This window comes from Anolis carolinensis, chromosome 5, assembly GCF_035594765.1.
Source record: "Anolis carolinensis isolate JA03-04 chromosome 5, rAnoCar3.1.pri, whole genome shotgun sequence".
NCBI classification, from domain to species: Eukaryota; Metazoa; Chordata; class Lepidosauria; order Squamata; family Dactyloidae; genus Anolis; species Anolis carolinensis.
In genome coordinates this window covers 96,020,124-96,045,641 of record NC_085845.1, presented here as the reverse complement: position 1 = coordinate 96,045,641, position 25,518 = coordinate 96,020,124, and the positions used below count along the sequence as shown (strand labels likewise).

The 25,518-nt window shown below is 40.7% G+C and overlaps 1 protein-coding gene across 4 annotated transcripts in view; it reads left to right on the top strand.

Annotated features, from left to right (window-relative positions):
* The window catches only part of scube1 (signal peptide, CUB domain and EGF like domain containing 1), a 276,508-nt gene that overhangs the window by 66,535 nt on the left and 184,455 nt on the right, over positions 1-25,518 (top strand). For all 4 annotated transcript variants that reach the window (XM_062981871.1, XM_062981870.1, XM_062981869.1 and 1 more), the window contains exon 4: positions 5,858-5,992. In XM_062981871.1, the coding sequence (XP_062837941.1) occupies positions 5,858-5,992 (135 nt within the window). The remainder of the gene's footprint in view (positions 1-5,857; positions 5,993-25,518) is intronic.

Here is a 25,518-nt window from a genome sequence, read left to right as displayed (position 1 = left end):
GGGTACTGGGTGACTTCAATATCCATGCTGAGGCCACCTTGACAGGTGCAGCTCAGGATTTCATGGCCGCCATGACGACTATGGAACTGTCCCAAGTGATATCGGGTCCCACTCATCAAGCTGGACATACACTCGACCTGGTTTTTGTTGCGGGCGACGGTTTGGTCAGAGTGGAAGAGCAAATTATTCTTCCATTGTCATGGTCTGACCATTATCTGATCAGTTTAAGACTCACCGTGTCCTCAAACCTCCGCAGGGGTGGTGGACCCATTAAGATGGTCCGCCCCGGGAGACTAATGGATCCTGAGGGATTCCTGAGGTCTCTTGGGGTTCTGTCTGCTATGGAGGCCGACGATCCTGTTGATGCCTTGGTCGCTCGCCATAATAGCAAGATGTCCAGGGCAATAGACACGATTGCTCCCGAACGTCCCCTCTCACTGCGTGGAGTTGCCCCAGCCCCCTGGTTCACTGGGGAGTTGGCGGAGATGAAACATACGAGAAGGAGACTAGAGTGCCGCTGGCAGATAACTCGTCACGTATCTGACCGAGCACGGTCTAAGGCCGCTATTAGAGCCTATTCCGCGGCGTTGCGGGCAGCCAGGAAGTTTTTCTCGACTGCCCGCATCACGTCTGCAACTAATAGATCTTCAGAGTTGTTTCGGGTCATCAGGGAGCTCCTCCACCCTCCTGGGGATGGGGGGGCACCTGACATTTCGGCAACTCGGTGTAGCGAGTTCGCTCACCATTTTGCAGATAAAGTTGCTCAGATTCGTTCCGACTTAGATGCCGGCCTTGATGCATTGCCAGGTGAGGTAACCGAGGCATCTGTCTGTTTGACCTTGTGGGATTCGTTTCAGCTCGTGCAGCCTGATGATGTGGACAAGATTCTTGAAGCGGTGAGGGCGACCACCTGTGCCCTGGATCCTTGTCCATCTTGGCTTTTAAAACAGGCCAGTGGGGGGTTAGTTGATTGGTTTGTGTCTATAATCAATGCTTCTCTGGCGCAGGGCAAATTTCCATCTAGCCTCAAACAAGCTGTGGTTAGGCCGATTTTGAAGAAGACCTCTTTGGATTTGACTGACCTCTGCAATTATAGACCAATCTCTAACCTCCCATTTTTGGGCAAGGTCCTGGAGCGGGTGGTTGCTTCTCAGCTCCAGGGTTTCTTGGAAGATACGGAGTTTCTGGACCAATCACAGTCTGGCTTCAGGCCTGGTTTCAGTACCGAGATGGCTTTGGTCACCTTGGTGGATGACCTCTGCAGGGAACTGGACGGGGGAGTGTGACCCTGCTGGTTCTTTTGGACATCTCAGTGGCTTTCGATACCATCGATCATGGTATCCTTCTGGGACGGCTCTCTGGGATTGGCCTTGGGGGTACTGTTCTACAGTGGCTCCAGTCCTTCCTGGAGGGCCGTTCCCAGATGGTGAAGCTGGGGGACACCTGCTTGGACCCCTGGCCATTGACCTGTGGGGTCCCGCAAGGTTCTATTCTGTCCCCCAGGCTTTTTAACATCTACATGAAACCGCTGGGAGAGGTCATCCGGAGTTTTGGAGTACGGTGCCATCTCTACGTGGATGACACCCAACTCTACTACTCTTTTCCACCAAAATCCAAGGAAGCCCCTCGGATTCTGGACCAGTGCCTGGCTGCTGTGTTGGCCTGGATGAGGGCGAACAAGCTGAGACTTAATCCTGACAAGACAGATGTCCTCCAGGTCAATCGTAAGTCTGATCGGGGTATTGGGTGGCAACCTGTCCTTGACGGGGTCGCACTCCCCCTAAAGGTGCAGGTCCGCAGCTTGGGGGTCCTCCTGGACTCGGGGCTGACTCTTGAGGCTCAGGTGTCAGCCGTGGCCGGGAGGGCCTTTGCACAACTAAAACTTGTGCGCCAGCTGCGACCATACCTCGAGAAGTCTGATCTGACCATGGTGGTCCATGGCTTAGTTACCTCTAGACTGGATTATTGCAATGCACTCTACGTGGGGCTGCCTTTGAAGACAGCCCGGAAACTACAATTAGTACAACATTCGTCAGCCAGGCTTCTAACCGGAGCGAATTACAGGGCACATTCTACGCCTCTGTTGAAGGAGCTCCACTGGCTGCCGTTTACTTTCCGGGCCCAATTCAAGGTGCAGGTTATTACCTACAAAGCCCTAAACGGTTTGGGACCCACCTACCTTAGAGACCGCATCTCCCTCTATGAACCCACATGTTCTCTTCGCTCATCGGGGGAGGCCCTCCTCTCGCTTCCACCACCTTTGCAGTTGCGGTTGGTGGGGACAAGAGAGAGGGCCTTCTCCGTCGTGGCCCCCCGACTTTGGAACTCGCTCCCCAGGAAGATCAGGCAGGCCCCTACCCTCCTCTCCTTCCAGAAGAGCCTAAACACCTGGCTCTTCAAAAAGGCCTTCGACGATTAACTATTAGGTTGAACTATCTGCCCATCCAACTACAGGTCTTTTCTGCCACTACTATTTTGCACTTTATTGAGAAACTACTTCTCCCATTTGATATACATTGCAGTTTGGCCCAGATCCTTGTTTTACTCTTCTGCTTTTAATATTTTATGCTATATGTTGATTATTATGATGGTTTTATTGATATTGATGTTTTATTGTTTGTATAATTGTTTCATCATTTTATTGTTGTATGTTTTCGGGCTTGGTCCCCATGTAAGCCGCTCCGAGTCCCCATTGGGGAGATGGGGTGGGGTATAAAAATAAAGTTATATATATTATTATTATTATTATTATTATTATTATTATTATTATTATTATTAAATGGCATTGTCTTGACAACTGCGGAGTATCTTTCCTCCTCGCAGAGGAGATATGCCATTTATGTGGAGTAATTGGAATGTTCAAAGGTTGCTCCATTCTTAAGTGGTATGTCTGCCCTCCGAGGCTTAAGAAAGAGTCCATTGTGTTATTTCCAGATGATGATCAAGATAAGTCCATTGAGGTAGGATATGGCCTGAGGCACGTTGGTTGCACCCAGGCTAGGGTGGTATGCTGGCCAAAAGTTCACATCAGGGTCACTGTGCTTCATGTTATAAGAAGCAAGATATCATAAAGAATAATAGTAATAAAAATATATAATTGATACGTGACACATGTGGGACTCACAATGGGGGAGAAAAGTGAGATCCAGCATCCCCATTGTGTTGGGATACAAACACAGGTTTTTATGCATGGGGCTTTAGGGGGCTACAATCTCCCCTGTGTTTCCCATGGGGGACAAAGAAAGGGATCCCAGAAGTTCCCCAGCAACCCAGCAGGCAAAAGGCTTTTTGGGGTTCCCCTAGAACTGGGAGATGGTGCAAGGGGTACAAAGGGGCTCATGCAGGAGGGAGAAAGGGGTCCCTGATGCCTTGGGAGTTCATAGGAAGGCGCAAAAAGGACATTTCAGATCATGTTGCCCATGCTCATTCATAAAAAGACAACTCATTCATAAAAGGGGGCCAATTCATTTGTCAGGATTGCGGCAAAAAGTGAGATAGCAGTTTAGTTTAAAAAGTGTTCCGAAGTGAAATGGAATTAGTCCGGCGTGAATCCGTTAAGGCCTGGGGGGTTTCCATATCCGCGGTTGGAAAAACCGCATTTCCTTGTTCCCGAGGCAGTTCTGGACTGCCTCAGCTGAGCCAGCAGGGATCTACGGCTCAGAAAGGGGCTTATTGTTAGTTTTTGGATTGTAGAAGGAGCCTGCAAAAGGAGCTCTTTTGGAGGCTTGGAAGTGAAAGCAGAAAGTGGATACATTTTATTACTCTTGGTTAATATGTTGCAAAGGACAATGGAGCCTTGATTGAGAGCGGCTGCCTGTGGTTTTCAGCTACTGTAGCTGCTTTGAAGAGGGGATACAATGTTTCTGTGTGACTGAAGCCTATCTGGAGTGGAAATTCAGAGTTCCTATGATCCCGTGGAACTCCTGGCAGTGATCAGCTGTGTATCAATGTAGTGTGTGTGTGTGGGGGGGGGGGGGGGGCTTGTGTGCTTGAAATCATCACCTCCATTCTTAACTATGAGTCATTTGTAAGTCAGATTGTAACTCGGGGATTGGCTGTTACTTCTGGAACTGAAAGCTTCATCATACTACGGTAATGCTTAATAGCCCATTAATATACATTCCCAGTCATATATATTAGTTGTCATACTATGTTCTTCAAGAAGATTGAATAAGGTTTTGGGAATAAATAAGATAGATGGATAAAATATCATTTATAAACGTGTACAGTAGAGCCTCACTTATCCAAGCCTCGCTTATCCAAGCCTCTGGATTATCCAAGCCATTTTTGTAGTCAATGTTTTCAATATATCGTGATATTTTGGTGCTAAATTCGTGAACTGCTTTTTCTGTCAAATTTGTTGTAAAACATGATGCTTTTGGTGCTTAATTTGTAAAATCATAACCTAATTTGATGTTTAATAGGCTTTTCCTTAATCCCTCCTTATTATCCAAGATGTTCGCTTATCCAAGCTTCTGCCGGCCCGTTTAGCTTGGATAAGTGAGACTCTACTGTACTTATTTCTTCAAGGAGACAAACTTTGATAAACCCATGCTCACAGAGATAGATCAACAAATGCATTTTTATTTCACAAGGATCTATCTTCTCAATGGGTCACTAGTAGTCAAGACCAAGGGCAATAAGTTACCCATGTTCACAGACTCATATCTACCATTTAGTGTAGTAGAATGTTTAACTAGTTCTACTGTATCAGGTATTTCTTAACTTGAAATGGAACTGGTATGCATTGTAGAGAGTTAGTGAGTAAAGCTGAAGGTACTGAAGTTGTACCTCGGCAAATGAAAGTTAAACTGTTGATGTAAAATGTAGCAAGTACTACTCATTTTAAGCATGTGTCCCCAAAAATGGGTCTTTCTGGTGTTGTCATTTGGGGGGGGGGGTTAAATATAAGGGTATATTTTATTCTCTTACTGTATTAATTACATGAGGCTTTGAACATGTGTGATATAACATCTAAACCTAACTTTCTAAGTAGGAGAACATTATTTCAGAGTAGTTTCCATTACTACTTTTGTTCAGAAAAACCATAACATTAAAAATTAAGAAACAATATGGAAATATTTCTAGATGAACCCTCCACTTTGGTCTTTCCAGTTCATTATAGCAAGTGCACAACAACAAAACAGTAAATAAATGACAAGAAGAAGCAACAAAAATCCAGATCATAATGCAGACACATATATATTCATTTAATAGTTGTTGAATTAAGAGATCTGGGACAGACAAAATTGCCCATTTTTATAACAGCTGAAGTCATTCCTTCCTCTCTCCCCCTCCCCAATAAATATTGTTTATCAGTCCACTGCAATTCCCTGTATCTGCTCTAGATGCTTGAAAACCAGCATACGTGCAGTCTATTTGAGCATCACTTCAACTGACTGTCCATTGCTCCCCTCCCTTTTTTGCAAGACTAAAAAAATAGCCTCAGGAATTTGATCATCAGGAATTTTCTTAAGCTGCCATGTTTTCATTATCTAGAGATAAATCTCTGGTTTAACAAACAAAGCCACACTTTTTTTACAGCCTACTTATGCATATTATTATTATTATTATTATTATTATTATTATTATTATTATCTGCATTTCTATACCGCTTTTCTCACCCCTGGGGGGACTCAAAGTGGTTTACAACGTAATAAATGGCAAAATTCAATGCCTCATGTATATATAAAAATATATTGTATATCTAAATCAAAAACATACAACTGTAGATTAAAACCATTAAAACTATAAAAACATCAAACGTAGACTAATGCATAAAACATGCCATTACAGCAATTAACATGTATTTGTGTATGTGTGTAGATATGTATATTAACATATATTTTTACTTTAGATGTTGATGAATGTCTGGATAACAATGGAGGATGTCAGCAGATTTGTGTCAATACAATGGGAAGTTATGAATGTCAGTGCAAAGAAGGCTTTTTCCTGAGTGATAACCAACACACATGTATTCACCGCTCCAATGGTAAGTTTCCAGTCAATAATATGTAGTAGCAATGTGCTTGTCATTCTGAAATAATTTCATGTAGCTGTTACAATGTTAGCAACCTCTTTAACTAAATGTACATTTTTTTGACTTTTTATGCCTTTTTGACAGTGGTGTCCACAAGCAGGACTTACCTCTTTTTGATGATGATTCAGTGTGAAGAAGCGGGTGGTTCTATTAGCCACAAGAGGGCATACCAAAAACTTTGTCTGATTTGATCATGTTGCATTACAATGAAAGCAAGGGTCCTTCCAGGGGATAAGAGGAATCTAAGTGGGACACAAAATGTCAGGGCTACTAATTTGTTTTGAAGATTGTGTTGCCTGTGTAGTCTTACTTAGTTTCCCTGTTAGTATCTTGATTTAGCTTTCCTGCTTCTTTGACAGAATATGATTGTACTATCAGAGAAAGATATGATAATATGGTGTCCTTTCCTATTTGTGTCTCAGTTAAAGAGTTTTCTGATGTCTTTTAAAAGGGTATAAATATTGAAATAGCATCAGAGTGGTCAGGACTTTGGTAGATGTACTCTCCATAGTACATAAAGACTATTTTCCTTGTTCAACTGGCCATCTTTATGTCTAACCTGAAGCCTTGAAATTGGACCTATGCTTCTTAAGGGTGGAATGGGGGGGGGGGAGAAAGCTGGGCAGCAACGCTTTCCCCGTGTTATGGGGAAAGTGGTGCAGGGTGCAGGGTGACGGTTTCCCCCATTGCCCCACGGATTCACCATTCTGTCTGGTGAATCCCCCCACTGTTGCCCAGCTTCAGAACATCAGTATGATGGGGTCCTTAGTTGACCACAAGCCCAACATGAATCAACAGTCAAAGCTGAAAACATAATTGCAATTCTAGGCTGCTTCAGTATGAGTATAGTGTCAGCTTCAAGAGAAGGAATAATTCCACTCTTTTCTGCTTTGGTCAGACCTCAATTGGAGTACTGTGTCCAGTTCTGGACACCATAATTCAAGAAGGATGAAACTTGTCCAGAGAAGGGTAACCAAAATGATCCAAGGTTTGGAAACCAAGTCCTATGAGGAACAGCTTAGGAAGCTGGATATGTTTAGCCTGGAGGAAAGAATGTTGAGAAGGGATATGATTAGCATGTTTAAATATTTGAAAGGGTATCACATTGAGGAGGGGCAAGCCTTTTTTTCTGATGCTCTGAACACTAGAACATGGAGCAGTGGATTGAAATTGCAGGAAAAAAAGATTCTACCAAAACATTAGGAAGACCTTCCTCATTACAAGTCATGTGATGCTGGATGTGGAGCGATGGGTTCCTTATGTCCCCTGCCAGGAGCCAATGGACCTTTGTGATGAGGCCCTTATTTTAATGGTACCTCACGTCTAAGGCCACAAGAAAGGGCTCTTGAGGCTCTTTATAATAAACACACAAAATTTAATAGTGGTGGTTTTCACATTAGTCGAGCAGTGAATCTGATCTGGATTTTAGTCAGATCTTAAACAAGCTATCCATAATGCCATAATATAGGTCCTACACCTTGGATAGCTTTGTTAAAGTTCAGACTAAACCCTATTGAAGGTTCACCACCTCATTGTGAAAGCCATCAACTTTTACTGATTAGATGTGATGCAGAGATCACCAACAGAAACATGGAGATAATAATTGCTTCCCTTGAGTGTTTGCAAACATGTTATTTTCCCTTTCACCATAGTTGATTTTTCTAACAAACAGCAGTGGAACATACGGACTTAATAAAAGGATTCTGTAATAACTAGCTGATATATTATACAGGAAAACTGAAATTGTGGACAAAATTAATGTTACGAATTTACAGGCATTTGAATGTGGGAGGTCCACATAACTAAGGTTTCTTTCTGTCTTGTTTCTGCTTTTGAAAAGTACCAGTTAGCAAATAGCAAATGATGGCACTGAAATAACAAGGACTGGTAAAATTGAATACAGTGTGCATTCAGATTATGCTAGAGAAAATGTATAATGAATATAATAATCATTTAAGTTGGTCTATGATTATGATAAAATGGGAAGTTGATGATAAACACCCTAAATGCCCTGTGTTTCAACTGGACTTGTAAACAATAAAATTGTAGGTCACAACAGAGCAGAATACTTCTCCCTCACTGTAATCTGCCAGTCATCATATTGATCAAACATTAGAAGTTACAGCCCCTCTAGTTTGCATTTTGAGCATTATATATTTTCAAAGTTACACAGAGCTAATTCAGTGCTTTTTATTTCATGAAATGGATAGGGTTTTGGGTGGCCTGCATTTGGGGGGGGGGGGGGTATCTCTAAAATTGGGTCCATCAGACATCCGTCAATAAGGCACTTGACCATGATTAAATATCATTAAGTTAAATGTGTGTTAAAATATTTCTGTCTTCTGCTATATCAAAAGGCCTCTGGCAGCATATAAGTAAAACCAACACAAATGAGTTAAAACATTTTTAAAAAGAAACCCCTAAAGTGGAAGAAAACTGTGAACACCCAATGGAAGGGGCATAGAGACAAAGCCTCAGGTTGTTGAAAAAAGATGTTTTAGAAGTAAGCTATAAAATATCTTTCAAAATGATGTATATTAATAAAAACTTAAAACATAGTCAACATGTTAACAGGTTAAAACAGGGTTGAAAGATTAATAATTTTAAAAATCCTGGGCATAGTACTCAAAGTAAATCAGCGAGGCCACAAAACTTGTTCTAATGACCATGTTCTTACTTGGAACCTAGATGAAAGTATGGCTGGCACCAGTCATACCTCCAATGGAGTTGTGCACCTCAGCTGAAAGGCCCTCTCTGATGTTCTCACATAGTATATTAACCTTACTGGTGAAACACCAGTAGCTGAGCTTTTTCACTTTGGATTGCTAACTAATATCAATTGAAATGGCTCTGATTTTTAATAGTTTTTTTGCAACATGTATTCTGAGTGTTTTTCCTGTAACCTACTCCCAGTATCTGCAAATCCTAGCAATTAGGTTGCTTGTGATGCTGTGCGCCAGCCATCTGGTCCACTGCCTAACCAAGGCATCCAAAATTAGTCATTAGTATCGTTCAGTAGATCCCCCAAAACTCTGTGTAACTCAGTTGAGTAGATCATTCAGGGCCACTATAATAAACTGTATGATGCCCCTGCAGATAGACAATAAAACACATTGGCCTTCATTGGAAAGATATTCCGTTTGTCTCCAGATCAGTGTAAATTGCCTATGTTGTGCCTTGGAGGAATCAATGCTCTTCTGCTGTTGGAGGCAATGCCAGTAGATGTTTGGCACTGGAGGAGCTGCCATAAAACTTCAGTACATGTTCAGGAAGTGGCTGGCTAAATCCACTGGCTAATCACTATGTGTAATATCAAGGGATAGCTCCCTGGTTTTATGGCGACCACCAAATTGTGAACAGCAGTTGGTTAGGAAGGTTCAGTATGGATGGTGAAATTCTTGAGTCTAAAAGGATCATGTTCAATATTGGATACCTCCATAAATGAAGTTGGGACGCTGGGGGTGGTTGGTATGCTACTGTATGACCATTCTATCCCTGGAATATGGAAGCTTGCATATAATGTTATCTGATAGAGTTCATATTATTTGTTCAACTTAAATTGTTCAAATTATTGGTCTGTAAAATATAAGTATTCAATACGGCAAGAAATAATGAATTGTAGGATTGATTTAAAAGTCACTTACCAGTTAGCGCATTATAAAGGTTGCCTCTAGTGAAAGAAAACTTGATTAGTCAAAATAGATGTTAAATGAAATGCATGGAAAATAGGTTTTTAAAGATAATTAAAAATACAGGATTGTTGTGTGTTTTCCGGGCTGTATGGCCATGTTCCAGTAGTATTCTCTCCTGACGTTTCGCCCACATCTATGGCAGGCATCCTCAGAGGATCACTCTATAAATGTCAAATTGATTCATTGGAGCCCTTTAAAAAGGAATCAGACAAATTAATGATGGAACAGCAAACTGGATCTTCCAGGTATAAAGGCAGATTTCCCACTAAACACTATGCCATCAGTCAAACAGCATTACAGATGGGCTATTATTGCCTTCATTCTCTATTTACTAGCTTCTTAGAAGATTCTGTCTCGCCAAAATTGGAAACACAATATTTAATTTTTGTAAGTGTCCCATGAAATTAGTATCAAAGGTAATACTGAAATTTACTCAAAATAAATTCTGGATTTTATTGGAAAACCCCATTGTTCAAATTTTTGCTTCAGCATACAATTCTTCTGCAAATCAAGTACAGGCAGTCCTCAAGTTACAAACAAGAAAGGTTCTGTAGGTGTGTTTTTAAGTTTGATTTGTATGTAAGTCAGAACGGGTACATTTTTCAAGTGTCACTCCAGCAAAAATATATGTTTTTCCCTCCCCTAGGGAAGGATTAATGCCCCTGTGGTTTTTGTTTTGTTGTCTGTGCTCCTATTTAAAAGATTTCATCTCACTTTCTGTCCCTGTGATAATTGGATTTTGAAAAAATCGCTTTTTGTGGAAACAAAGATTGGCAAGAAAGCTTCAGTGTAAACTCCTTTCCTTCATGATAATTCTCTCAGGAGTGAATTTCCCTTCCTAAGGGTAGATGTCTTGCACTTCCTGTTGTGCCACCCCCATTCTTAGCCATGAGTCATTTATAAGTTGGATGTTAGTTTTATTTTCTGTGTTTTGCCTGTGCATAGAAGTCATCACTTGAAGATACAGTCATGCATTAAATCAGTCTACAGTCATTTATTGATACTAGACTCTATTAGGGCATAGCATATCAAGTCATTCCCTGAAACACAGTAGCGATGTTCCCAGCTTTCCCGGAGAAGGGAGTGGGATGAATGTCTTAGCTCTTCCCAGGCCTCTGTCCATCAGCTGACCTTAATCCTGATTTATATTCAATGAAAGGTAAGAAGGACATGGTCTTGTTGTTTTATGCTCAGCCTACATGTTAAGGTAGCAATAAGCTGAGGGTTTGGGCTTTTAAATAGCTTTGAGGAAGGTTTATTGGAAAGGTTAGTAATGGTGGATGAATTTCTTCAAAGGCTTAACATTTCTAAGATTACTGCAATTTGCAAAATTCTGGAATTTAAGTAGAACCCCCATCTCCACGGGTGATATTTTTCTGAACTTACCAGGGAAACAGGAAACCATGGATAATAGCATACCTTATTGAATTGAACAACTTCCAATGGAAATCACCATGGAGTTACCCTGGAGAATTGAGAAAACTACAAGTTTTGGTCCTATGAATACTGAGATCGTAGTGTATTCTGTAACATATGGACAATGTTTTGGTTCATGCAGCCCAATTGCCTGGCGTCAGAGGCATGGTTGGCAGCCCTTGTGTGTGAAAATTTTGTCCAAGAAACACACACAACAGAATCACATGTGAAGTAAATATAGCAGGTAGAAGATTTTTAGATCAAGATAGAAAGAATCCCTTGGGATTTAAAACCATTATTTCAAGTCACTGAATGATTGTTAAGCATGTGCAGATGACCCCTAGTGAAATGTTATGAAAGTGACAGTCTGTCACTCCTCTTGTGGTGGTTCTTTTTCAAAGCCATCACAGGGCCTTTACATGATGTTTTATTATAATTTCCTTGGATCTCCAGAGATGTAACTAGAGTGTTGAATGTCTTTTATTATAAGAAGGAGAATCTACCCTATGATTCTTATTTCTTGGAAAAAGAGCTTTGGTTACCCCTCCCTCTGCTTTAACTGTTCTTCTTTGTTTTTGCAGTTGTAACCATTCTAGCATTTTGCCATAATTTTTATTAGGATTTTTTTTATTATAGCCAGAGATCCAAAGCAATTTGGAAATCTTAAAAATATGAATTGTAGTTTTAATAAAGACATGAGATAACAGTTTTGAATGCCTACAATACTGTTATAAAAGGATGCTAACAAATCAGCATAAGCCACAGATTTCCTGATATTAAGAAGGCACGGAAAAGCATTTGCAACCTCCTAGCATTCAGCCCTCCAACGAAGCCTTGAAAAGGTAAAAAAAATAACAAAATGGTAGTAATGATCTCCTCATTCCAAATAGGTACTCACTTTTATTTCTGTCTTTTCCATACCATTTCTCCTGTAAAACGGGGAGAAATCTTTTTCCTAGTATTTTGTAACTTCAGGGGAAACTTTCAATGAATAGAAAGGATTTTGATCTAAAGGCTATATAATGAGATAAAGCTGTTATTAGGAAAGTGAATTATTTGGAATTCTAATATAAAACAAACCATTTCTTGATATAGTGTGATATGATAAACACTTTTGAGTTCTAAAAATCAAAATCTTGATGGCCTTTGTAGTCCCTTCCAACTTTGATATCCTGCCTTTCTATGAATCTGTGACTATGGGATGAAAACAAGAGAATAGTTGGGTTGTTGTATGTTTTCCAGGCTGTATGGCCATATTTGGCCATACAGCCTGGAAAACATACAACAACCCTTTGATCCCAACCATGAAAGCCTTCGACAACACAAGAAAATAGTTGATACTCTCTTTAAGTTATACAAGATTTGCTTCTGCCTAATAAGAGTGTGTTGTTCACTCCAGCTTTTGAATGTGTATGTGTGTGATATTAAACTTTCTCAGCTATCTCAGCGTAATTATTATAGCAATGTCATTACTGTAGCATTAAGATCTTTTGACTTCATGAGTTTTGTTGGCAGGTCTGCTGAAATACTTGGTTAAATGATCTGATGTATCTATGCCTGTGGGGAAAACACAGAGTCAAAATACATCAATCCTTGGGTTTAATGTGGCCTAAAACTCTACGTTGTTCACCCTAACTGAGGTGCTTGAGGCATATCACACTTAAATGATTCAGAAGAATTTGAGTTTTTAACCTCTGTCAGAAAGTCTGACAGAAATATATTGGATATTAGAATTCAGGCATTCAGTTTGAAAGGTCAGGGAGCTCATAGGGAAATTTGCAAAGGTTTTGATGAAAGATTGTATGCCAAGTTATCACACTGAGCTTTTAAACCATCAGATCAAATGTACAATATGAAATGTTACCTACTATGAACATCTTTTCTGAAATTCGTGATAAGATCCTGTTGTTCCATTGAGTGTGCGGTGACAAATCTCAGAGCTGCCATCAATTGTTGGCTATCAAAACATGCAATTAATTAATATTAATTAATAACCCTAGTGCTTAAATTATTTCTGTTCACCATGAAGCATGAACATTCTCAGTTACACATTGCTTCTTCCTATAGCTGGGCATAGGCCTGTGATCAAATAATACAGAGGCTTGAGTAGTAAAAAAAAATTGCTATCCTAGTTGAAACTGTAGGAAAATAAGAGACACAAAATGTAGATTTAATATAAGTTTAACATAAGATACTGGAGTTTTAAAAAAGGAATCTGTCATATATACTCTTGTATAAGATAACTTCATTTATAAGATAAAGGCAAATTTGGAGCATTGCCACAGCATAAGAGCAGTGGTTCTCAACCTGGGGTCCCCAGATGTTTTGGCCTTCAACTCCCAGAAATCCTAACAGCTGGTAAACTGGCTGGGATTTCTGGAAGTTGTAGGCCAAAACACCTGGGGACTCAGGTTGAGAACCACTGGCATAAAGAATATAGGAAGTCAGTGCTTCTTTTTAAGTTCTCTTAGGAGAGACCAAGGTGTTGCCTTTCACCGTTCTACTCAGAGAAAAGAATGATTGAGAATAAAGGGAAAATATTTACATTGACCTGTGGATAAGCTGACCCATGTTTTTAATCATAATTTCTAGATTTACGGATGGATTTATAAAATACAGTAGAGTCTCACTTATCCAACGCTCACTTATCCAATGTTCTGGATTATCCAACACATTTTTGTAGTCAATGTTTTCAATACATCATGATATTTTGGTGCTAAATTCGTAAATACAGTAATTACTACATAGCATTAAAGCGTATTGAACTGCTTTTTCTGTCAAATTTGTTGTAAAACATGATGTTTTGGTGCTTAATTTGTAAAATCATAACCTATTTTGATGTTTAATAGGCTTTTTTCTTAATCTCTCCTTATTATCCAACATATTCGCTTATCCATTGTTCTGCTGGCCCGTTTATGTTGGATAAGTGAGACTCTACTGTACCTATAAAAATAAACTTTAACTTAAAAAAATGTCTTTGAAAACCAAGTGCCTGCTTGGTGGGACCCCAAACTTAGAGAATGATCATTAACTAAATAAACATTTGGAGGTTCCCCTAAAACACATGTGTCAAACTCAAGGCCCATGGACCAATTCCAGCCCGCAATGTCATTTTATGTGGCCCTCCAGATGCTGGACTACAATTCTTGTATTGTTTATCATTAGTCCTCATGACTAACGCTAATGGGAGTTTATTTTTAATGGTGTCAGAAGAGAACATACTTGAAGAGAAGAGAACTTGAGAACATACAGCAAATTGCTTCTAGTGTGAGAGAATTGGTCATTTATAGAGACATTGCCCAAGGGATGCTTGGATGTGTTACTGTCCTGCTGGGAGGCTTCTCTCGTGTGCCCACAACATAGAGCAGACAGATGGAAGCTCACTCAGTCTCGTGGATTCAAACTGGCAACCAGCCTGCACAAAGGTTTAACCCATTGCTCCTCCTTTGATGCAGTAACATCTGGAAGGTTGCTGTTTGTTCTGTTTAGTCAGGAGAATGGTGTTTGAATTTAGATGGAAGGCTTGTGGATAGGATGTCTGACTTCACAATGTCCTTTAACCTTTCCCCAACCTCAGAGTCACAAGTGTTATTGGTTTGCAATTCCCATTATCCCCAGTCTGCATGGCAGAAAATCAAAAGTTGTGAGAGCTATCGTTCAATAATATCTGGGGATCCAAACTGTGTAAAAATGGAAGAGCACCAACTGCTATGTAAAATAATTATAGTTGCCCCTCTGTATCCATGGATTCTCAGTCCCTGGATTCATCGCCCCTTTGATGGTAGCCATAAGGTGGATTTTAGGTAGTCAACATTTAGACTGAGGGTCTGGGATCTTAATTTCTTCCTTGAAATCTGATCAGAATCCACTACTCTAGAATCTGCTCACAATTTTCTGTAATGTGATGTTTTTGCATCGGAGACTTGAAAACATGGCTCTTCCGCTGTGCCTTCGGTGAGTAATTTCTGTTATATATTTCTGTGTTACTCCCACCCCGAACATCTATCCTCTAGATTACCCCACTTCCATATGTCCCTGCCCGCAGTGGAGTACCCCTCTGTCCCTCTCACTCCAGGTTTTATCTTTGTGTTCACGCGGCCTGCCCTTGTTTTATTGTTTTTTGATTTCTTGATGTAATGCCTATTATCATTTATTGTATTTTTAATGGTGCTACGATATGTTGTTTTTATATTTTATTATATTGTATTGCTCTGGGCATGGCCCCATGTTAGCCGCCCCGAGTCCCCGTTGGGGAGATGGTGGCGGGGTATAAATAAAGTTTTATTATTATTATTATTATATTATTATTCTATGAGGGTGTACATGATATGGAAGAGCTCTTGGGAAGGTAGGAATTCTGAAACCTCTGATGTAGAAAAAAGAACTGAAGGGAGTTAAAAGTGGGCAAATGACAGGTGCATTACTTCTTCAGGTTTCAATGTAAAGTGCTTTTTGGTGAGCGACTGAAAAGAAAATGTGTCAGAAGAATAAGACATGTATTGTGAAATGAGATGTTTAAAACCAAGACCGGCAATTTGACAAGGTAGGCTGCTTGCCAAAACAGAAAAAGATTGAGAGAGAGGGAGGAAGTCAAATAAAAAAAATCTCTCCACACCTGTGTGAAAATAAAAATAGTTGAACAGACTGCAGGCAAACTCCAGACTGACTGGCAGCACTGACAAAAATAGAAAATTGTACGCATCGGTGGGAAAATACAGTGGAAAACAGTCTTCTTAAACAAGGAAAAATTTGTAAAATGCTGGAAGAGGGTTGATAAATCCTTTAGTACAGGAGGCGTACTATTGTGTTTTCTTAGAATGCTTGTTCAGAATGATGATGATGATATACAGGGGCATAAACTTTGGAAAGTAGTGATAATGTTGGATGAAATAGAGCTGATCTTCCTCTTTAAAAAAAAATCCAAAACAAAATAAAAATAAAACCCTGAGATAATTGTTTTTATGTGTATTTTATTCAAAAACAGCAGTCACTTCTGGTATAAAAAAAGCTAGAAATCCAATAGCTCATCCTAATGAATGTTGATCCATGGAATCAGTGAGAACCTGGTCAATATTCATGCAGGTTTTATTAATTCACTAGATCTAGTCTAGTCTAGCTGGGACTAAAAATGGTTTACCTGTTTCTGTATCTATTATATGTATGTATGTATATTTACATATATAAAAGAGTGATGGAATCGCAGCGCCGAGCAAAACAACAAAACTAAAGGCCCCCCCAACCTCAAAATTTGACAACACAACCCATCATCCAAGCCTCTAGGTTGATACAACAAAAAATCATGTCAAGAACCGGAAGGCCCCATGGTGGTCGGAGGAGGAGCCTCCATGCGGCGGGGCCTGTGATGCCCGCCAAAGAGGAGGGCCGCGGAGTAAGAATTGTCAGGCCCAAGCAGGCATGGAACACCCCCCCCCCCCCGCAAAGAGCCACCGCGGCCTCCTCCATGTGCCACAGGCCGGAGGAAGGCCCCCCCCCCCCCCGAAGAGCTACCTCAGCCTCCCGCCAGCTGGAGGGAGGCCGCGAGGCCCCAAGGTTTGTTTGTTTTTTTTGGATGTGAAGGCCTGCAGAGCCAAAGGTGGGGGGGAGTCTTCCAGAAAGGCGAGCCCACCGCAACCCCCCCCCCCCCGGCGAAGACCACTGCAGCCTCCTCCATGCCCCACAGGCCTCAGGGCGACCGCAGCCATGAGAGAGGCGGTGCCCGAACCTTCCCCCCTGAAGACCCACCTCTGCCTCCCGCCAGGCCAAAGGGAGGCCGCAAGGTTTATTTTGTTTTAACTATTTATTTTCTTTTTGACATAGAGGCCTGAAGGGGTATCCTCAAGGCTGGGAAGCGCTGCGGCCCCAAGGAGGGAGGCCGCGAGGCCGCAATGTTGTTGTTGTTTTGTTTGTTTTTGTTTCAAATGGAGACCTGCAGAGGTGGAGGCAGGGGTGGCCGCAAGGCCGGGAAGAGCCCCCCCCCCCCCGTCCTGAAGGCCCTGAACAGCCGGCGAGGGCCTAGGCAGGACCACCCGGGAGCAGGGCCTTGGCTCCTTGCACCCCCCTCCCTTCCCTTCACCCCTCTTCAGATGAGGGCCCTACCTTCTCAGCCTCAACTGCCTGGGCCTCTCTCTCTCTCTTCCAGGGATTGGAAAAAGGAGCCGCCTGCCTGTACTCTCAGGCAACAAATATAATACCTAAAATTACTGTGGTGTAATAATACAAAACAACATAATCTCTAAAATCAGGACATTAAATAAAGAACAACACTCTGAAAATGGGAATACCAGACAGGAAACAACCAGGGCCAGCTAACACCTCCCAACAAAAGATTCCCCCGGGCAGGAAGCAACCAGCCTTGCAAACAGCAAGGCTATTCACTGCTGTTCAACCTAACCAAGCAACATTTCCCCTTGATAGTACACCCTCAGGGTTTCAAGCCATGAGCCTACTCCGTCTCATTCAACCTACCCAAGAAAGGATGCCCCTATGTAGAAAGCAGTCAGTCTTTCAAACAGCAAGGCTATTTGGTGCAATTCAAATTGGCTAAAAATCATTTCCCTACAATGCAACTACCCAGCCTTCCAAGCAGCAAACCTATTCCATTGTATTCCAGCTCACCAAACAAGGATTCATATAAGCAGAAAACACCCAGACTTTAAGGCTGAAAGGCTATTCACTGCTATTCCACCTGGTCAACAAATGATTCTCATCAGCCACAGCAATGCATGGCCGGGCACAGCTAATTAGTATATATAATATTTGTATCACTTTCCTTGTAGTTTAATATGAATGTTTTAAATTGCCACCTGGGATACAGCTCACTTTTAATATAGCAGTTCAAGAAGGCAGAACATCTTCCTAACTCGTTTATACGTTCTGTTTGTTACTCACTCTATTTATTACTTATTTATTAAAATACATTTATTAAATTGCTAAAAGTTGATCATAGGCAGTCCACGAGTAAAGGGTCCACCCATTTTAAAAACACATTTAAAGTTAGGAGTGAGAATAATATGACAAACTTAGATTCCAGCAATTTATGTTTCAAACACCTTTGAATTTTAATAGTACCATGGGAAAAGTAATAATTCTCATTCCATCATTTCCATAGCATAATTTGCATAATGCATACTTTATCCACTCCCATACTACTTTGCAAGTGCTTTTCCCTTGTTATAGATGTTTTATCTGAAAAATAAAATACATGAAAGTGTTTTAACCATGACGTATAGAGAAGATGTTTCAGCCTTTTCTACATTTTTGTACTTTTTCAAAGGCTGTGAAAGCCTTTTTGGGATGCAGCAGAGAAAGTATTATGGCTAATAGTTTTGTTTTGAATTCATAATTCCCAGCATTAACTTTGCTTTTTCACTAGTGCTAGATACCAGGTTAATTGAGATGTTAACCAGGGACACATCTTCACTGACACTTCATTTGGATCCGTTCTGGCATGCTAAATGACAAATCAGCCCTAAATAGTGTCCCCAGAGGGACTCCCCCAGCCACCATGGCGGGAGGGCGTTTCCAAAGCCTAGCAGTGCTGAATGCAGTTTGATACTGCATTCATCTGCCATTTATTTTCCGAGCCCAATTCAAGGTGCAGGTGATCACCTACAAAGCCCTGAACATGCACAGTCTCTACACTCATCGGGGGAGGCCCTCCTCTCGATCCCACCACCTTCGCAATCGCGATTGGTGGGGACGAGGGAGAGGGCCTTCTCCATCGTGGCCCCCGGCTCTGGAACTCTCTCCCCAGGGAGATCAGGCAGGCCCCTACCCTCCTCACCTTTCGGAAGAGCCTGAAAACTTGGCTCTTCCAACAGGCCTTTGGTGACTTATCTCCATAGTAACCGATTGACCTGCTCCTTATCTCATTTATTATACCCTATTCCTTTAGCAGGCCATAGTGTATGCCTTCACCAGCACTTTAACGGGACAATAGTTCTGGGATCTACCTCACCCTGATTGAATCTGACACTAACTGCACTTTTTTTGGCCCAGTTCTTTTTTAGAGCCGACCCAGGATTTTATCATAACACAGTAGAGTCTCACTTATCCAACACTCACTTATCCAATGTTCTGGATTATCCCACGCATTTTTGTAGTCAGTGTTTTCAATATATCGTGATATTTTGGTGCTAAATTCGTAAATACAGTAATTATTACATAACATTACTGCATATTGAACTACTTTTTTCTGTCAAATTTGTTGTATAACATGATGTTTTGGTGCTTAATTTGTAAAATCATAAGCTAATTTGATGTTTAATAGGCTTTTCCTTAATCCCTCCTTATTATCCAACATATTCGCTTATCCAACATTCTTCTGGCCCGTTTATGTTGGATAAGTGAGACTCTACTGTATATTTATTGTATCTTGACCTATGACTGTTTTATTGTTGATTGATTGTTTTATTGTTATGTTTTTATATTGTTTGTGACCTGGGCTTGGCCCCATGTAAGCCACCTCAAGTCCCTTCGGGGAGATTGGGCAGGGTATAAAAATAAAATTATTATTATTATATTATTATTATGACACAGCAAACAAGATAGATAAGCTGATTTCATATCACAAAATCACAAGTTGAACACTTCCCAAGTGTCTAGGACTGTGTGATGTATTTTCGGATGATGCGCGCAGATCCCAGTAGGGTGGCCTTTTGCAGTTGGCAGATCGTAATTTTGTCAATGTCTATTGTTTCCAAATGCCGGCTGAGATCTTTTGGCACGGCACTCAGTGTGCTGATCACCACCGGGACCACCTGCACTGGTTTCTGCCAGAGTCTTTGAAGTTCAATCTTGAGGTCCTGATAGCGGCTGAGTTTTTCCTGTTGTTTTTCGTCAATGTGACCTGTCACCTGGGATGGCAACATCAATGATCCAAACCTTTTTCTTTTCCACAACTGTGATGTCTGGTGTGTTTTGTTCCAGAACTTTGTCAGTCTGGATTTGGAAGTTCCGCAGTATCTTTGCGTGCTCATTTTCCAATACTTTTTCAGGTTTGTGATCCCACCAGTTCTTTACTGCTGGGAGGTGGTACTTGAGGCATAAGTTCCAATGAATCATTTGGGCCACATAGTTGTGCCTCTGTTTGTAGTCAGTCTGTGCAATTTTCTTACAGCAGCTGAGGATATGATCAATGGTTTCGTCGGTTTCTTTGCACAGTCTGCATTTTGGTCATCAGCTGATTTTTCGACCTTGGCTTTAATTGCATTTGTTCTGGTGGCTTGCTCCTGGGCTGCAAGGATCAGGCCTTCTGTCTCCTTCTTCAGTGTCCCATTCGTGAGCCAGAGCCAGGTCTTCTCCTTGTCAGCTTTTTCTTCAATTTTGTCAAGGAACTTTCCATGCAATGTTTTGTTGTGCCAGCTGTCAGCTCTAGTTTGTATTAATTTTTTATTATTATTATTATTATTATTATTATTATTATTATTATTATTATTATTATTATTCTGCTATCCTAAATATCCTCCCTATGCTTCCTATATTGTGGTGATTGCCAGTGCCTGTCATAGGGCCTGTCTGTTCTCCTACACTTGCCCTGATGTCAGCCAGAGTGACGGGGCACTGATGAAGGTGGAGAGGAGGAACCACCCTCTCTTACTAGTATTTTCCCCATGGCCCCAACTGGGGACAGGGAACAGCTAGGTCTGTGTTGTGGTCAGGAACTGCTGCAAAGCAGGCGGTAAGGGGGAGGGGATTGCCATCATGTGTCCCTTAGCTCCCCAACCCCAGGGAAGATGGGGGTGGCAGTGGGGACAGTTACATCCACTTCTGTTTGGAAACCAACCCATCTGTCCCCACTGGTCGTAAGTTGGCGGAAGGTCTAAATTCTGTGGCAGTATTTGGATTTTCTCCTGGGTAATGCTGGGTCAAGTTGTATTAAGGTGTCCTTGCTCCGCATTAACACAGATCAACCCCATACTGTGTTTGGCTGCTTCTCATCTACACAGTGTAGTTGGGACCCAAGACATTGCTTTCAAGTTTTTGAGCCCACAAAAATTGCTTTCAAAATTACTTCTGGATTTTTTTACTATTAATAAAAATGTATTTCTGCCAAGCAGGGTGGAAAGATGAGGGAAGGGTCACTTAATTCTCCATTTAATCAATCCGTTAGATTTCCACCACATCAGTGGAAGACATCAGCTCATTGCGTTTCTCTTTATACTTGTTTATGCTGAGTCTCACTTGCAATTTTCTTTCCTGTTTTCTAAGTTTAGAAAGATTCCTCTGTTATTCACACACCTCCTTGGGTTTCATCATTGTTATAGTGTGGTTCATTTTAAAAATTAAGCTATCTTGCTTTATATTTTGACTTCAGATCATTTATGAACACAATAAAGCAAAAGGTGATTTCTACACAATTATATGTACTGCTATTATGCGTTATTATGCATTCAGTACTCTCAAAGTAGACTTGAATCAGGAAAAATAGTCCCCTGCCTCTGTAGAGTTTACAAGGTGAAATTCAACTTGTAAAGAACAAGGGGAGCGAAGAAGATATGCTGATATGATTGTTCAAATATTTTATCCTTGTCGCTGAAGCTAATGCAGGTTTGAGGTGCTGACAGTCAAAGAAGACAAATACTAATCCCCAAATCAATAATGACAGCTCTTTCCAGGCTATCACTCAGTCTATCTATGAACTTCAACATAATTGCATGGTCTGCCAACACTTTTCAGCTCCTAAAGCTTAGACAATTTGTCTGAACAGTAAAACTGCCATTTTCCTTGCTAAATGCTTACACATTGGGCAGTGTCTCAAGGGAAAAGGAATTTTTTGTGACACTGCATTCTTAATTTTTCATTTGGGATGAGGTGGAGGGATATATTAAAATACCTTGCAATTTTGATCAGGTTGTTATAGAGGAATAATACACAGTTGAAATGGTGTTTGTCTGTCTATTTGCCAGGAAAGAATACTAAAGGCATATTCTACAGTCCTGTTACGCTGTGTTAATTCTGTGTCCTCGGGCATCCTATAGATATACCTGGGATCCAGTGGGGAGCTCTCTTAAGACTTACTGCCCTAGTATTTCCTAGAAGATCTGGCTCAAGGAATTAGGCCTCCTAACCAGAAATAGCACTGCAGCAAGGAGCAATGAATGAGTTCCAGAGACAGGTGAAGAAAAGCAGAGATATCAGGTGCAAAACAGCAAGTGATTGCTTTGGCAAAAGCAATATGGTACTATGGTGGTAGTTTGACAGGAATATTAATGGCAGCAACACATTTGGTCAAAATCTGATGCAGCAGTTAAGAGGTAGAGATGAAGAGTGAGCAAGCCTCCAGCAATGCTTTATGAGGCGGCCTGTTGCTCATAGACTGTATGATGCTAGTCAAGGCATCATACTACTAAATCATGTTGTACAGTACCCAAATCTGAACTCTAATATTTTTTTAGAAACTGCTTCATTTTGGAAGATTTATGCTTTTACTTTGTTGTATTTCATAGGTGAGAATCACATAGAAGAACTGAGACTTTGAAAGACTTGCAAGTGCAGAAAACCGGCTCGCTTCCTATTTATTAATTTGCCATACACGCTTACTGTGCTTACCCTATGTCAGAAAGTTCTGAAAAATTATTTATTTGTTCAATAATTTTCTGGCATTTGACTAATGCCAGAAAACTTTTTAGCATCAGTTGGTTGCATTTGTGAGATCTGTTTAAAACATGAAGGAAATATAAATTGTCTTTCTTTGATTTTATGTTGAAGGAGTTGGTATTTTATCTGATTAATACATTTCAGGTTTAATGTGAGCATTTCAGAACATGATAGGAATGTTTGCTGGAAACAGGTTCAGCAGATGAAAAGCTAAAAAGTGGCAACAGAAAATATCAGTTATTAGTTTGAGCTCATATTTTAACATTTAAAACTATATTTGATTAGTGGAAACAAAACATGCCACTTCTGCTATGTTTGCTTCATTAGAAGAATTGCAAATATGTCACTGACACAATGGCCAAACTATTTTGTGTTGGTAGAAGGAATATACCTGTAAATCTGCTTTTGTACTCAGGTGGTAGTCTATAAGTGCCTTTGGGCATATGGAGAGTACATATTTCCAGTCGGTAGTTACTGCCAACATACACAGATCTTGGCATGAGAAAGGGGGTTTCTGGCATGCTGTGGAACATGGAAATATATTTCATTTTTTTCATGTGTCAGGATTCTTTAGCAAAAATTTAACTCCTTAATCTGGACAGATAGTGCATGCTAACTTTGACCTTTCTAGGGACTTTATCAGATGGGGAAAACAGGGGAAAGTGAGGGAAATCATCTTCTTTGCGTGTAGAATCATCATCTTTGCATGAGATTTCATCTTTAAAGAAGACAGTGAATTTACTTACCCTGTCACACAGGATCACCTTCTCCCACCTCTAGCTCAACCATACATAGAGGAGACACAAGGAATCATTTTTAAGACAGTCACTACTTCTATTAGCTCCTTTGTTTCTCCACCCTTACTCCAAAGGAGACAGAAGGCATTATTCTTAAAACAGGCACCATTTCTTTGGGCTCCTTTATTTTCCCTCTCAAGCCCCTTACAGTGATGGAGACACAAAGCATCGGTCTTAAGACAGACACCACTTCTGTGGGCTCTTTTACTTTCCCTCTCAAGCCTCTTACTCTCAAGAAGACAGAAGGCATCGTTCTTAAGAAAAACACCACTTCCATGGGCTCCTTTGCCTCTCAGGTCCCTTGCTCTTAAAGAGGTCTTAAGCATTGTTCTTAAAGATCCCATCCCACCTGTTAATCACTGCTTTCTCTCATTTCCATGCACATCAGGAGCTCAGAAGACAATTTCTCCCCAGCTCAATTCCCCTTCCCCCTCCCCATTTCCCCATACCTCTGAAACACTTCACAGCCGAAGTATCACGGGCAACACGCGGAAGTCTGCTTGCATCGTATGAAGGGATCAGTACTACTTTGTATATTATCTGTTTTAGAAATGTGTGGAAACAGGGGCGGGGATCTTGCATTTGATGAAGTCCTAAGTACTGTGCAGTGAAACACTTTCAACAAAGTTGCACTTCTCAATAAAAAGACAAGAATATCATTAATGAATACCATGATACCTAACCATTTTTCAGTGAATAATGCTCAGTTTAAAAAACAAAGTAATTATGCTCAGGTTTATCAGCATACGTCATCATTTGAAGTTTTTATACCATTCCCCCATGTATGTAGATTTTTCTCAGTTGCTCAATGATGATAAAAATATCCAAGGATTTTGCCATGTGATTTATGTCTGCACCAATACACAGTTCAAGTACCAAAAGGAAAAGTCACAGCTGAGCTGTGGAGGCACAAATTCAATATTGGCTATGGACATACTGAAATTATTTTAATATAGGGTCAACAATATGAAAATATATTTACATAACTCCATTGATGTAGGCAGAGAGGTTTCAAATAATCAAGACATGAAAGATAACTGTTTCAAATAATGCATGCTTTCACTTTTATGTTCTGAAAAGCTGTTTGATAAACCAACATTGACTCATAGTTTTCATAAACCAGCTAACTCATAGTTTTCACAAGCTCTGATCCCTTTGCCCTTTATTTCTGCAACTAGAAAATTGCCTATTTTGGCATAGATGCTAAAACTGAATTGTGATGTCACTTCTACTTATCTCTCACTAGAATGTTATTAATTTCACAAGTACATAAAGTGGCATATTATTATCCAAATATTACATTTAAAAATATACTGGTAAGTACTATTCTATCGATGATTGGTGATCATACGAAGTGAGAGATTCTGAGATGGGCATTTTTTAAAAAAGGCTTTCCCACATGTTGGACTTTGGAATGGCACATTATTCATGCAGATTGTAAATCTGCTGAAGAGGTGAGTTTCAAAACGTTCTTGCCGAAAAGGTCATATGTATGTGTCTTCAAGTTGCCTGCTGACTTATGGTCACCCCGAGAATTTCATAAAGTTTTCTTAGAGCAATGCAATATTTTTTTCCTAATGATAGTTCTGATTCAGATGTGATAAATGGTTTCCTCAGACATGAAGACATCTCAGACGTTGTCTAGCCAAAGATGTTACTCCACAGATTTTTGTCTCTTGACAAATGTATAGCTGCTGCTGAACCCTTCATGCATTGTTTGAGATAATTGATTGGGTTGGCAAGCCTTTTTGCTTATTCTGCATCTTAATACTGTCTCCCACATGTGGATGCATTAGCTTAGAATTCTTTTGCGAGCTAGTTGACTATGTAGCTGATACATTACTACTGTGTCCTGTCTATTCACTAGGATGCCTCTGATAATGAGCTTATGTTTAATATAACAACTTTCAACCTGAAGGGTCCCAGAACTCTTCCCAGTGGCTCTAGTCCTAGAAACTCTAACACAGTTTTGTAC